This window comes from Excalfactoria chinensis, chromosome 9 (assembly GCF_039878825.1).
Source record: "Excalfactoria chinensis isolate bCotChi1 chromosome 9, bCotChi1.hap2, whole genome shotgun sequence".
NCBI lineage: Eukaryota > Metazoa > Chordata > Aves > Galliformes > Phasianidae > Excalfactoria > Excalfactoria chinensis.
Window position 1 is genome coordinate 9,410,871 of NC_092833.1, and position 15,126 is coordinate 9,425,996.

General features: G+C 35.0%; 1 protein-coding gene across 6 annotated transcripts in view; it reads right to left on the reverse strand.

Annotated features, from left to right (window-relative positions):
- Positions 1-15,126, reverse strand: part of OPA1 (OPA1 mitochondrial dynamin like GTPase) — a 46,583-nt gene that overhangs the window by 19,958 nt on the left and 11,499 nt on the right. For all 6 annotated transcript variants that reach the window (XM_072344983.1, XM_072344985.1, XM_072344982.1 and 3 more), the window contains 18 exons: positions 12,111-12,164; positions 11,494-11,598; positions 10,647-10,733; positions 9,671-9,784; positions 9,404-9,484; positions 8,865-8,939; positions 8,490-8,561; positions 8,236-8,335; positions 7,635-7,765; positions 7,007-7,079; positions 6,845-6,917; positions 6,021-6,136; positions 5,563-5,627; positions 4,881-4,957; positions 2,475-2,640; positions 1,698-1,850; positions 953-1,061; positions 310-389 (listed from right to left, as the gene is read on the reverse strand). In XM_072344983.1, the coding sequence (XP_072201084.1) occupies positions 310-389; positions 953-1,061; positions 1,698-1,850; positions 2,475-2,640; positions 4,881-4,957; positions 5,563-5,627; positions 6,021-6,136; positions 6,845-6,917; positions 7,007-7,079; positions 7,635-7,765; positions 8,236-8,335; positions 8,490-8,561; positions 8,865-8,939; positions 9,404-9,484; positions 9,671-9,784; positions 10,647-10,733; positions 11,494-11,598; positions 12,111-12,164 (1,731 nt within the window). The remainder of the gene's footprint in view (positions 1-309; positions 390-952; positions 1,062-1,697; positions 1,851-2,474; positions 2,641-4,880; positions 4,958-5,562; positions 5,628-6,020; positions 6,137-6,844; positions 6,918-7,006; positions 7,080-7,634; positions 7,766-8,235; positions 8,336-8,489; positions 8,562-8,864; positions 8,940-9,403; positions 9,485-9,670; positions 9,785-10,646; positions 10,734-11,493; positions 11,599-12,110; positions 12,165-15,126) is intronic.

Genomic DNA, 15,126 nt, shown 5'->3' on the forward strand with positions numbered 1-15,126 from the left:
AGCTCAATAGCATATTAGTAAGGATGTAATTCAATTGAAGAGTGGTTTAAAACTCAATATCTATCTGTAATATGAAACAAATATATGGAATTATTTGTGGTATAATTAAAACTTAATAAAGAGTAAAAGCAACTGCAAAGTATTTGAAACAAAAGTTACTTTTAAATCCTGAAAATTGTGAGAATAGGGCCTGTAGATTTGAAAACTCACCTTGGTAATGTAAGTTCTCTAAATGCTGGGAACTAGCATTTTATTTTTTATCTTTTTTTATTATTATTATTAACTCTTGCCTCTGCCTCCTCCTTTTACCTGTTCTTTGGTACGGCCTATCCAGTACAGCCACCTCTTTTTCCAATCTGGACCCACCATATCTTCAATAACAGATTCAGCTAAAAAAGGAAATGTGAAACTATCATATGAAATATATGCAACCAGACAAATTTATAGTTCTAAAATTAGATACAAGATCAAGGATGAATATCTCATGCTACAGGTCAGATATCTTGTGGCAAAATTTAAGAAATGACTGCCAATAGGAATTGGTACTTTATGGGAGCATGTATGAAACACAACAGCCCTCCTTGTTTACAGCCTCCAACTTCCAAATTAGGAGTTTCAAATCTTACTTACTGCAACTAGCAACACAATTAATTCTCTTTGATAACCATACCAGGACCAACTATTTTGCTGAATACGGCCAACCCATTCACAAATTTCTCTGTACCTCTTCTTTTATTCTCTGCATTCCTATCATCTTTCTTCCAACTGCCTTACTATAAGAGGAAGAGCAGTAGCTTATTCAGGCTGTATTCTGACATTTGCATTGTATCAGTCAGTGCCATTTTAAACCATCTCTGCTACCTCACGTTACGCTCGTACAGAAGCTTGTACTGCAGTGATGAGGAAGCTGGCTCAGATTAAAGACATGACTGGAAGAAATCATACAACTCACTGTCTTTGAGACGACTTTGGAGAGTCTCTTCCATAAAATGAATAGCTGCATCCCATTGCTGTTTATCAGATATTGACCGATCTTCTAAGGCATTGTGCTGGATCACTCGCTGCAATGCAGAACATCTTTTTAGCATAAAATAAATAATTTATACAGGATATTGTTTAACAACAACAACAACAAAAGACCTCACCACAGTTTGTCATACTCTTTGCCTTCTAATGTCTATAATGACAGCAATTTATCGGGCACATGGATTTTATTCAGTTTTCACAGCACTGACAAAAATATTTTCTTGTGCTTTTGACTCTTTTATATAGCCTAAATAATGTAAAAAATAAAACAAAATATGCAGCAAACAACATGAAATCCCTTCAGCCCATGGAATCTTTAGAAACAGCAGTGAAATGCTGTTCTTTTATGTGGCTAGGGGCAAATAAGCTAATAGTAAATTCCTACAAGGCCACCCTTAGGCAGCCAGTGAATTATGGAGGGCTTTTTTCCTGAACAACAACAAAAAAAAGACAATTTTATTAGATGTTACTTAGGGCAACAGTTAACAAAAGATAATCATAAAGTGAATCGAGAAACAATGACTTAAAACATTTCATAGAAAGGGAGATGGTCACAGCTTCCCATCATTTTATGATCCTGGTAAAAGAATTCAAAAATACTGAACATGCAACTTAGCAAATCATTTCATCAGCACTTAGACAACAATATGAAAAAACCCACTACATTATACCAGACTATCCTCTGCTCTCTCGTTCCACTTATGGCGTTTAATACTTTCTTCTTTGACAGCCTGTTTCAGTTTATCAAAGATATCATCGTGTTCTTTTCCTTTTTGTTCTGTCATGAAACGGGAAAATTCCTCTTGCAAAGTCTCCCATGCCACCTAGAAAGTTAGCAAACAATAACTACCCTTACACTGACCATAGCAAAGTGCATCAATCAGTAGAGCAACATTTTACTGCAGTTCTTACACCAATTTGTGTGCATTCTGAACATAATGCACATACATATATTACTGACTTTTCCTTTTCTGTCTTATCTATTACTAAAAAGGTCAATGCTGAAGTTATGAAGTTACTTCATTATGTAGCAGGTAAAATGTTAAAATTGCATGAATCTATTCAATATAAACAAACCTAGTGCAAAGGATTTAAGCTTTCAAAATGAGGACTCGTGGTGGTTTATTTGTTGATTTTTTTGTTGGTGGCGCTGTTTTTACTTGGGGTGTGCAGAGGGGTTTGTTTAGCAGGGAAAGTCACTACAAGAGTAAAACATGTTTCTCCTGCTGGATACACTTTTTGATATCAAGATCACAGCAGCCTTCTCTACACACAAGCTGGACAGAACTACTGTAGGCAGCCTTTCAAACCATGCCTTTACCTCCCTGGATCTATGTTTTTATGTTACGACTTTGCATATTTTTTAAAATACAAGATATAGTAAATAAAAAAATAAAGCAAATCTTTATTTACAGAGCTTAAATATCTTAATTTGTCTAAATTCAAACCTCTACAGCTTTATTTGGCAGTTGCTTGTCAGTCCACTGCTTCAGTTTGATGTCCACAGTGGTGTTAAATGTCCCTGAGTTCATTGTCTGTGCTGCTGGAAGGTAGATATTCTCAATCACATGAGTAGATACCCTCTCCCATAATGTCTTCTGAAGAATCTCCTCCCTAAAATGCAAAGTTTTAACACTTATAATGGCTTCCAATACAAAACTGTCTAATGAGCCTGTGTTCAATTTGCCAGAAATCCTGACAAAAGACCATAGAAAATACTCCTTAACATCAGTGTATTACTTCAACCAACATCTGCTTAGAACTAAGGACAAAGCTACACATTTTTCTTTCACAAAAGACAGCTTCAGAAGTTCACCTCTACAAGGTTTTTGGCTCCCTTTGCACAATAAGGGCTCCTTGCACTTTTAAAATAGTAACAGTAGAACCATGCAGAACTGTGTGTGCATGTGCATGGCAAATGGGGAAAACAGAAACAGAGCAGACTGTAAAGCATTGAAACAATTTAACTCATAAGTCCATGTCTCCATAACAAAGCATGTATATTTTGTTTTGTTGTATTCCAATTTCTTTGTTGGAACAAGCTGTGATTTTCCATCTGAGGTCTTCATTGATTGTTCCCAGATTTGATAAACAATGAATTGTGAAGCCCAACCTCTTACTAAAATGTGCACTGACATTCATTTACAAACATGCCTCAAGTCACTATAAAACTAAGCACCACTTTCCTACGTATGATGTGTTTCAAGAAATAACATTGGAAACACCTCACTGCAACTTTTTAACATGACAATAAACTCACTCAGGAAACTTCACAGCTGCAGTGAGCCAACTCAGGCAAGACAGTGTAACGTGCAGTCAATATCCACAGAGACAGTCATAGCTCCTCTGGTTTCCACGGTCTCCAGAACAAGTTGTAGTTTCTTTGCCACTTAATTTTACGCTAGCTCAGCATGCTAAATCAGCTTACCAATGGGTCATAAGAATGACAGATTTGGTGGAACAGTGGAAATAGAGAGTGCAAGACTGAAACCACCTCCTGTGGTGATACAGGACTAGCAGAGTCACTTAAGTCCTTTTCCTATAACTAGACTAAAGTTCAGGAAACAAACCCGACATCGCTTAAAATGTTCTTATTCCAAAGCATCTTTAGAGAAGGACTGAGGAACATTTCACATGTACCGCTCCTCCTCTTTGCTTTATCCAATCAAACAACTGGTAGGAACTGAAATTTTAGTAGAATAGAATCATCTGTGTTCATCAAAAGCACTGCTGGTCTCAGGCTGCCTTTAATTGCCAATAAACGTAATTTTTGTGACGTAGGTATCCAATTCTACTTCATAGCTAATGAGGTGCTATATATATATATATATATATATATATATATAAAAAACTAGAATCACCATTATATGCTAACTCTCAAAAGAAATGCATAGAAACATCCACGTTATGCACCCACCTAATCGACATCATAAGATGTAAAGAGGGTACTTCAGCAGTTATTACACAGCCAATAGCAGCATATACCAAAACGGCAAAACCATATTACGTTTGTACTGCAACAAATTCAGACCTCTACAGTGCTTATATCACCTGTCTTCTGACATCTGCATGCCTGGACTTCCTATAATGTCATTAAGAGCAAGACATACTACTTCATTTCTTTATCAGTGACCAAGAAACAGTTCATTTCAAGTAATTGAAAGCAAAGGCATTAAAGGAAACTTTGTGACGGTCAGTTGTGGTACAGGCTGTCAGAGTAATCTAAACACTGGCTGTTCCTCTCTCAGCCTGCATCTTCAGTGACTACTATACTATACAGTAATGCCACACTTTTAAAACACATATGCAAGTATTCTCTTTCCCAGCTACATCTGCCTTACAGACCAAGATAGCATATAAAGGTGCTTCATTTAGGCAATCGAGGAGATAGATACTACATGTAGGATGACATTCTCAAACAGCCGGATCAGCTATTTGGACAGCCAAGATTTCAATCTTTCAACTTCCAAACCTCTGACTGACACAAATACAGAGTTCATTTCCTCCCACCTCAAGGTGTTCCATATTATTTTGATATGCATATAGGTACAAAACAGGAAGCTATGAGGGATTACTGATTCAAATGAACATTCTAAAACATCTTTATTACAATCACTCCCTTCCATTTTTCAGAAACATCTATTGTTCAAACATGAACTGACACACAATTTCTGTAAGTGGATTCCAATAATACTTGCTAACCTAGACTCTTCCATGGGGACAAGTGATATAGTAATACACTGCCCTAAGAAAACAATCACCTTATTCATGTCAGATAGCTTTATTAATAAAAATACTTTATATTTTAAAGCTAAATTTCTGCAAGATAACTAGAAAACTCAGAAGTTACATACCAGTGCTTCGGTGTGACCTGAGTCAGACTTATGACTTCATCGAGAATCTCATTCTTTGCTTTTTCAAACAGTTCATTCTGAGCAAAAGGAAAAAATAAGAAATAATGATTTTTTTGTTTGTTTTACTTTTAAAGTTTGATTCCATTTTCAAAGAGTAACAAAAATGTTTTCTTTGGGTATTTGAGCCTAAAACAGTAGCTTCTGGTCAATGTATGTGATTATCATAAGCTACTCCGGTTTACCATGCATCATGCCTGTGGCCAGGCATGGCATTTGAACTTTCAGTCTCTGTAAGAGAATTAGAGAATAGGATCATAACTGTTTTGTTACTCTGACTGAAAGAACAGGGAATGTAAATCCATGCCATTTCTATTTATAATGATCACAAAGAAACACAGATGTATCCCTGTGGGCAAGTTAGGTCAATTAACAATATGCTTGAAGAATAAAGAACTTGTTAAGCATTAAATTACCACAGTTTTGAGGCACATTACTTCACACAGTGTGAGAACTCTGTATTTCCTTCCCCTAGGATAATTTATACTGTCCTCGCATTTTAAAGTGTTGGTAATTTATGCAAACTTTAAGAAACCTTTACAAACAAGATTAAATGGAATGAATTTTAATTCACAGTCTTCACAGCATATTGTAGCATACAAATTAAAGCAGAAATGTGATTTACCCTGTCAAGCTCTCGCAACCGGGGGTAATTGTTCTTCCATTCTGTCTCAAGATTGAAACGTGTGGCTGCAAAGAGAAAAATCAGAAAACAGGACTTTATTATTTAAACAGTCTATATGCACTGCATGACAATGTGAAAGTTCAGGAGTTATTGAAATTGCCAGCAATCTTGCTTATGACAGATCCTCCAAAAACTTCAAAATGGATCAGTAAATGGATGAAAGTTCTTGCTGACTGTCCTATCTATTGACTCTTCCAGCATTTATAACAAGTGAATCCTTTATATATTGTGAATTATTTTGGTATGCTTTTGGAAAGATTAATTGGGGCAATTACTACTTTGTGAGAAGCAGTCATTTAAAACATGAAACAACCATCCCACATACTAGCAAAGCATGATGGTAGAAGAACTCTGTAACAGCAAATTGCTATTTTACTTTTTCTTTTGAAGACATTTACCTTTAAAAGCATCTGCTTGCTGCTCCACAGACTCTCTCACCATTTTCCAAAAGCAATCTGATACTGCAAGACTTAAGTTCTTTGTTGTTACCTGGTGTGCTTTCAGCATGCATGTTCTGCAGAGAAAGACAGCAATAGGAAATTTTTTCCATGCATACCCTGTTCCCTGAATTTCATTTTCTCCTCACAAGGAAAAGCTTTGTTTTCTGTAGCAAAGGATAACATGTCCAAGTGCACCTAATCTAAATTCCATCCTCTTCTGCCAAAACATATTCAATACACAATCCTCATTTCAAGGTGTAAAAGATGTAACAAACCCTTTCATTCTAGAGGATGCAGAGTTAGGGACTGCAGTCCCACTGAACATGAACTTCCCCTTCATGAGAGGAAGCCCAAGCATGTCAAACCAAAACTCCTCAAGCTCAAAGAACTTCCTGTAAACCATATAAACTATTGCTTTGAATACAACACTGCTGTCACACCAAGGACTGCTATTTAAAAGCATTCACACCTGGGTTGGATTCATTCCTCCCAGCTGTATCAATTCTCCAGGCATAGTCTGGGAACTAGTTCATCTAGATCCTCTGAAGAGAGGCTCTGAACTACAGGAGAATCAATTGCTGCCTGGATATGCCTCTCTCTCTGTGAGCATTAATAAATCAGGCAAGCAAGGTCATCTCAGCAAGCTACTTAATTTAAGCAGAATACATCTCAAATAGCATTTCTGCACTGCAAACCCTAACAATATGCTCAACAAGAAAATCAAACACAAGCATTTATCAGCATGGGCCCAGTTTAGTAAAAGGAATAAAACCCCAACGTACTTCAACAGCTTGGAATTTTGAAAAAATTCCTCTTCATACTCTTTAATAGATTCAATGCTTTCACTGCTGTTTCCTGGAGAAAGAAAAAAGTGCTGCAACAGTTCTATTGAAACAGTTCTGTCTGGTAAGAAAAAAAACCCGTAGAGCCAGAACTCTATTTACCTTTTCCAGTAACAACTGCAAAATAACCCAAAGCTTTCATTGGGAAGAGTTTGCCTTCAATTATTTGCTGGATCTATGAAGATAAAGGATTTAAAAAAAGATGATGGTAATTTTGCACAGGCACCCTTTCCTTCAGTGCACTTTTAGAGCCCGCCTTATTCTTATGTATGCATAAAGTACTATATATAAAGGATTTCATCAGACAGCTCTAAGTTCCATTCATACTTAAAAAAAAAATAAAATAACCGCAATATAAAAATGCCATCCATAAAACAAATAAAGCATACCACAAAACAAAGTGAGAAAGCCTGCTCCAGAATACCATACAGTCTTTTGAGTATGTTCCATTTCCTAGTGGTACCCTGCCAGAAAGCATGCTAAAGCCAAGCTGTGACTTGACTTCAAGTCATGTCACTGACATGACTAAACCTAAGAGATACTATAACAGCAACCATAAAAAAAATATGTATATACAAATATATGTATATATCACAATGAGTATAGAAATAAGCACTCAAAAATATCTAGGAATTGATGGCAGGTAGGCAAAGTCCAGTATTTTGACAGAACAACTATTTTTGTGCATGTCTTCAGCCATCATAACATAAAAAAAATAGTTTTGACTCACCCTGCTTGGGCTAGCCACATTTTTCTCTGCAAGATCAACTTTAGTCAGCACAAAAATGGTCCTTTTTCCCTGGGGATCCATTTGGCTGACTAAGTCTGTGACAATACTGCGTTCTGCATCCACCGATCCATCTAAAATAAACGAAGTTAGATTATATAGACCTAAAATATATCTCATATTACCAAAGATACAGTAAGCATTAAATACATTCCACGTTATGACTTAAAAACAGTAAAAATTAAATCTATGCTTAACTTCTGGGGTATGCACAGTGAAAACTTGCTAGGTTCCTACCATCATTAAAATTTCTGTTCACTGTATTTGTATAAGTTGTATCTATAATTGCTTCTTGAGGAATCTTGAATTTGATTACTACCATGATTTTCTATTTAATGACAAAAATCTTATCTAAGTTTCTTTTAGTCAGTGACACTAAAGATGCCTTAACTTACAAACAGACATTTCATAGCGTGCAGTTTTGTGTACCTTATGAATTGACACCCATTAGAAAAAAATACTTAATTGAGAACGTTTCAAAAGGAACATAGGAATAAGAATTAAAACATTCTGCCACTTTGGTATCCATTTATACTGTTATTACCTTGAATACAAAGGATGATGGCATTTGGATTCTGCATGTAGGCCTTGCTGATGCTAAAGATTGTTTCCTTTGTATCTGGAGCCATACCTGATGTCACAGTCTTAAATATATAGAGAGAGATTAAATACATTAAATACATTAAAAAAAAGGACAACAGAAAGATGCAAGAAAGAAAAAATGAACAGTTGATCAGCAACAGCAATACATAACTTACAGAACTTAAAGTTATTATTATTTATACAATGCATACTTACACTAATGACTCCAGGTAAATCAACCAATACCATTCTCTGTAAACCAGGACCTTTCACACTTAAGGAGATAGTCTGTGAATAAAATCAAAACAACATGTTTATACAACACATTCCTACTTTGTCAATACTTAACATACATGCAGATATCTAAAAATTATACATATCTACATACATCAAGCAACAATCTTCAATTTTAAATAGGAAAACAGATTTTATATGCACACATTTATGACATAAAACTGATTTGAACAATTGAAATACAGTTTGTATGGAACAAAGTATAGAGACAGATTTGCCACAGTGTCTTAATTAAAGAATACTTGCAAAAGATATACATGTACACATATTTGTGACTAAATATTTGAGAAACCTTACCTCAGTGCTAACAGTACACCCCTCCTTCACACTATTTCTCATTCTGATTTCTATCTCATTCCTCAAAGCTGCAAGCTGTTTCAAGAAAAATTAGAATATCAAATGTATTTCAATATCAAATTTCCCAGATCGCGATAGGAGAAAAATCACAAACATTAGTTAAAAAGAAAAAGTGCACTTAATGATTGTTCAAGATCTGTTTATAAAAATAAACCAGTTCATTTATAAACATAAAACAGTTATGCCTCAAATGCACCAGAAAAACATCATACATGTTGATTAACTAATTTGGTAAATGCAGCACTAAATTGCAGATTACCTGCAGAGTCTTGCACACTCCTCCCCACAACATCCTTCCAGTCTAAGTACTAGTAAAAAAAATACCATATTAAGAGCTACTTTAATATCTAATATAACACTTTGCTCCACTCAGTGTGTTTTATTCTTATTAAACAGGAGCAAACAGCCCTTAAAGATAAGCAATCTTTCAGAAAATTAATCCAAATCCCATTAACTTCCAGCCACCTCTTTATACTTACATCCTCTTCTTTGGTCAGATCAAACTCCCGAGAGCTGTCTTTGAATAAAGCCACGTGGTGAGGACCTTCACTAAGGGTTACCTAAATGGTAAAAGCTTTACTTGAGAAAGAACGTTAAGTCCAACGTAGAGAAACATTAGAAGTACATACATATGACTGCAGACATACAGCTTTTGAAAGTTTGTTTAGCAGAGAATTATTGTGGGGTCTGTAAAAACAGGAGCACAATATGACACATGCTGATTCAGAGATTAGTAAGCTTCTTACCTTGACAGGGGAACGTGTCATCATCTCTCCAGACCCTCTAGGGAATATTCGAGCTTGAGCAATCATCTCTAATACACTTGTTTTTCCTGCACTTTGATCTCCAACAACTACCACCTTAAGAGAGAATTTAAACAGCGGAATATTTTGGAAGTTCAGACAAAAGAGGATTAAAAGTGTGTTAATTCATATCAATACTAGCTGTGTTATATTTGACAATAAATGCATTCATCTATATAAGGAACTCTTGCAGAAATGTTAACTTTTATTCATGTAAAAACTTTGATTTTTGCTTCAAACAGCCCAGTCTACAAAGTGATTAATCTGCCAGGCCATCTAATGACAGGTGGAAGGGCTTGCTAATCTCTTAACAGCCAGTGCTTTACAACTTGTGCATAATTGTTTCAGACAGGTAAAAGGCTGAAAATTACTCATCTGGTAAGATGCTGCTTCTGCCCAGAGAAGGCTATGTTGTAATGAGCTGCTGTCAATTTGTCTTACCAGCTCATTATAGAAGTTGCCAGTGCCACATGAGTCTGTATAAGACAGCAGCAGCACTACAGCGAGAAATTAGCTGGGATACCTTTACCTTCTCAACTCTGCTGGCACACACCCTGATAATAACATGTGTTTTACAATGCTGAAAAGCGTGGGGTACACCAGCTAAGACCATTTAAAAGAAAAGATAGAACACTGCAGCAATATTCACATCTAGATAGAGCTTTATATGTAAGTCAAAGCAGACTTGATGTACTTGCATTGATTGCTCTCAAAATTCAACATTTAAAATGGAGAATATACTTTAAAGCAAAAACTGCAGCCTAACTCTAACTCTGGATATATATTATATATATATATATATAAAATTGGATAGAACATGTAAGTATAAGATACGACTTCCATTAAAAAAAACAACAAAACAACCAAAACACAGTGAACCAACCAAACCAAAGCAACTCTGAATTCTTAATTGACTTACTCGAGGTAGGTGATCTTGAGTGTTATAGCTGGCATCATAATCAGACAGGATATCAAGTACTTCAGAATACATATCAATCAAAGATTTCTACAAAAACAAAAAGAGAACTCTCAGCCTATTAGCAGAACAGACTGGGTTTCAGCTGAATATACTGCATGTTTACTCTGTCCTCACTATTTAATCCATAAACTATGGAAGCTGCTGTGTCTATGCTGCAGCACAGTATAAAGTAGCCAACTTTTGCATCTGTGGATGAACGCACTATAACTGCAGATGCCTCTTCCTGAAAGAGCAAAATAAGGTCTCTCGTGTACAGCACAAGAGCAACAGCATTCAGGTTTCACAGCTTCAGTTGTAAAGCTGAATTTCTTAGACTAAAAACCGAGACGTAAGTGTTCAGCCTGTTGAACAGTAAGTATTAAGAAAGGTTCCAAACTATCAACTTCCTTGTATAAAAATAGGAACTCTGTGTCTTGCAGCTTCCAGGGAAAAGAGATCCACACAGACCAGCAAGTGACAGAAGAATAGGCAGAAAAACAGGCAGGAGGAAGAGTTGGAAGCATATTTATTAGCAAATATAGCAGAACTATATTAAAAAAAAAAAAAAAAAAGCCAACAATAAACCAAACCACAATCCATATTTCCCACTTAAATTATTTAGCTAGAACTGATGATCTCTGTATGCAATTCAACTGAATTTCTGGAAGTAACTCTTTAAAGATGTTGATATATAAAAGCCTTAGCATGAAAACAAAAAAAAAAAAAACAGCATAGAAATGTTGACATGCACTAACAAACAAAACTTAGTGCAATTGTATTCTTAAACTGATGGTTAACAATTAAATACCTTTAACTTTCTCTGATGAATCCCTTTGTCATCTCTTTGCAGTACCAGTTTTCTTAATTCTTTGTTCTCCTTCTCTAATCGCTCAAGCATCCGTTGGTATTTTAGCTACAAAACAGTGTTGAACATATACTGCTGTAATTATGGAAATAGCACAGTTTAACAACATATTATCTATGAAAAATATATATTCCCTCAAGTAAGTCTTTAAAAATATACATAGAAACCCTTGTAATCTCTAGGTTTCATTAAAGTAGAAGGCCAGCAAGAGAAAACTCTTAGATTTTTTTTTTTTTTTAATTATTTTATATTTTTTAGCAACACAACACCTTTTCCTCATAGGAAGGTAAGAGCACAGTATCAAACCAGGGGACAAAAGTCCATATTTAACTACCTTCAACATCAGTTTTAAAGGAGCTACAGTTACGCAGTTAAATTAGTGGTAAAGGGAACTCCGGCTGCTCAAAGAGATCAAACAGGGCCTAAATATGAATTTGCAAATTCACTCTAGATGCTTCTTTTAAAATACAACTTTGATGCAAGAAAAACCCGTGCCAGCTCAATCTGAAACTGTAGCAGATGAATGTCTTCCTAAGACATCAGGAAGTCAGAAAAGTTACCTGAGTGCGCAGAAGTTCTTCCTGAAGTTGATCAATCTTCTCTTTGTCAGAAACCTATGAAGAGAAATAATCACAGCTACTAACATGTTGTTAAGTAATGGATTCACAAACTAAAAGCTCCATTTCACTTAAGGAAATTGACTTCACATGCATTTTCAAGTAACTAAGATTCAAACTGTACTTGAAATACAATGTTGATTAAAAGTTCCATCTGCAACAGGAGGATCATGGGGAAAGGTCTCAACTCCAGTGCATGCAAATGCAAAACGAACCTTCCAAGACTACATCCTGGGAAAGTGGGTTTTGGAGAAAGCAAAACTTAGTATGGTGCTCAGAGTCTCTAGCTGTTAGCCTCAATATAATTTTGTAGTCAAATTCTCATGATCTTCTATGTTCGTGTCCTGAAATAGCAGGAACTCAATAATATACAATTACTAAAACATCTGTTTTGCCACACAAATGACCTCCAGATGAGGATTTACTATTTCTGAAACCTGAAGAGGTTTGTTTTTCAGAATTATAATCTTAAACCACGCTCAGCTTCATAAATTGTAGTTAGTCAGGATAGTCTTGAAAGGTTGTTTTAGAACTATTTGAATTACAGTATAATAATTAGAATGTTATAACAAAACATTTTGTAGTTCAAGTCATAAAAGCAAGAGACATTTTCAATCAAACAGTTTTTCAAACAGTTTCATCCAGATGTCATAAACAGCTGTTCAAAATAATCCATTTTTAATAGCACAAAACCAAATCTATGAATGCAATATAAATCCATAGAATGTAAACCATTACAAGAAACATGAAATCGAATGGCTGACAGATGAAATATTAAATTTATGAAAAAAAGATCAATACAGTTATTTAAGGAATGACATAGGCAAAAGCTTAAGATTTAAAGCTTATAACATTCACAACTCAAGTTAGCTTCACATCAGAAAGAGCAATTATTGAACATGCAGAGCACATCTGTCATTTTAGCAGACAAATCAATTTAGTTACTATAATTTCACTTTAGCTGTTACAGATTAAACAACAAATCACAGTTATCCATACAGACTGATATAATCAGAGCACTAAGCCAATAATATACAGGATCACGTATGCTCTTTACAGGAAGCAATTCATGCTGAGATTTCCATCTACATCCTATTTTTCTCTTATTCACAAGCAGCAAAGGGGAAGTACTGCAAATTAACTTTTCCTCTTCTCTGCTAATTAGTTAAATGATAGCAAGTGCATCAGAAAGAGGACTTAAGCACACAGAAAAATTGATTCCTGCACCAACAGCACAGTATATGTACACATACCAACACTTCAAACATCTCAGAGACATAAGGGGAAAATAAAACAGAAGGACAAAGAAGGAGAGGAGACAGGAAAAGCAAGAAAATAAAGTGAAAGTAAACAAAGTGTTTCCACGTAGCATAGATTTTCAAAGCAGCTAACATCCTCCCGGTCTAAAGCAAGATCTTCTTTCTAAAAGTGCTTCTGGAGCCTTGCTGCATCTTTGATGTACACACTTACTGCTAATCTCATGAGCTTTCTTTTATGTACAATATACTTATGTTAAATGCAGCAAACAAAAATATTGCACTTATGTGTTATGAATTGCAAGATCTGAAGCAAGGAATTATCTAGCACTAGATGAGAAATCTATCAAGGACAATTAGGTAACATGACAAATAATGAACAGCTCTATAATGATGTATATGCTTCAGCATTTTGTTCAGATATGCTTTGAATATTTGGCTACAATTAATACATACAGTATTTTCAACATACAGTTCTACATATTCCTAACTGCTTTGTAATTGGCAAAGTTAAAACTGCCATAACATTCTTAATTACTAACAGTCACACCATTAATCCAGGATTTCTATTCACTTTTAGAAGAACTCAGAAAACAAAACTGTTCAAAAAGCTCTCCCAATAAACACACACACCAGTATTTCTCTAATCCATTTCAATAAGGTCTGGACATTGAGATGCTTCTTTCTTTCCACACAGCTACCAGAAATATTTACAGTGAAATAAAAAAAAAAACCCTGTACTGTCATGTTAATCAGGGATTCTTGCAAGCAAGATGCAAATATCTATTTACTAAGGTCAGCAGAAGCTCCCATCTTATTCTTTTAACATAAAAATTTTGCACAGTAGTTGCTTTCCAGCAACCTTCATCCCATATTGTATAAAACAAGTGTGTGCCACTGAAGATTCAATACATTTGAAAATACAGTTAATTGGTTTTGTGTATTCTCTAATCAGACTACAAACAATTGTAAAATAATCACCTACAGAAGAACCACGATGATTCCCAGCAATAGAAATGAAAACATCAAGACTTGGACATAATATACATACGAAACAGCCATGCACACTGCTGCTAAAGAAATCAATTACACTGCTACATGTTTATCAAAAGATTAACAAACAAAATCAGCAAGAATCCATTACACTTCTGCTTTTATTCCCCACCCTGATTGTAAGTTGAGTAACAGTACTGATTATCTCACAGTTGAAGACATCTTAGCATTGAATAATTAAATTAGAAAATATGCAAGTAAATCAAGTGACAGAACTTCAAAGAATCAAAGCAACCACCTTCTCCAGTGGGCAGGCAAGCAAAGCCAATTAAGTTAAAAAATAAAAGTGTTAGTTTATGCCCTGCAAAAATTGCATTCAGGGACTAATGTCAATGACAAGAACAATTTCTTCTTCCAAAGGGGAATTTGCATTAATGTTTGGAATCATTGGAAGTTATATATGGGAAGGAAAACAGTTTATTACATTTTTCAATTTCCTTCTTGTAACAGAAAAGATATTTTTTCCCCACAATTCCCTTTATATCTTGAATCATTAAATTAAGATTCACAGTTTAGAGTGATAAGGGGTTATAAATTTAAATTATAAAATTATGTATAATTACAAGAAAATAAAATACTTTAAAAGCTACTATAGTTTTAGAGAACAAAGTGATTAAAGACATTTCCTCCATTAAAGGACTAAAAATTAT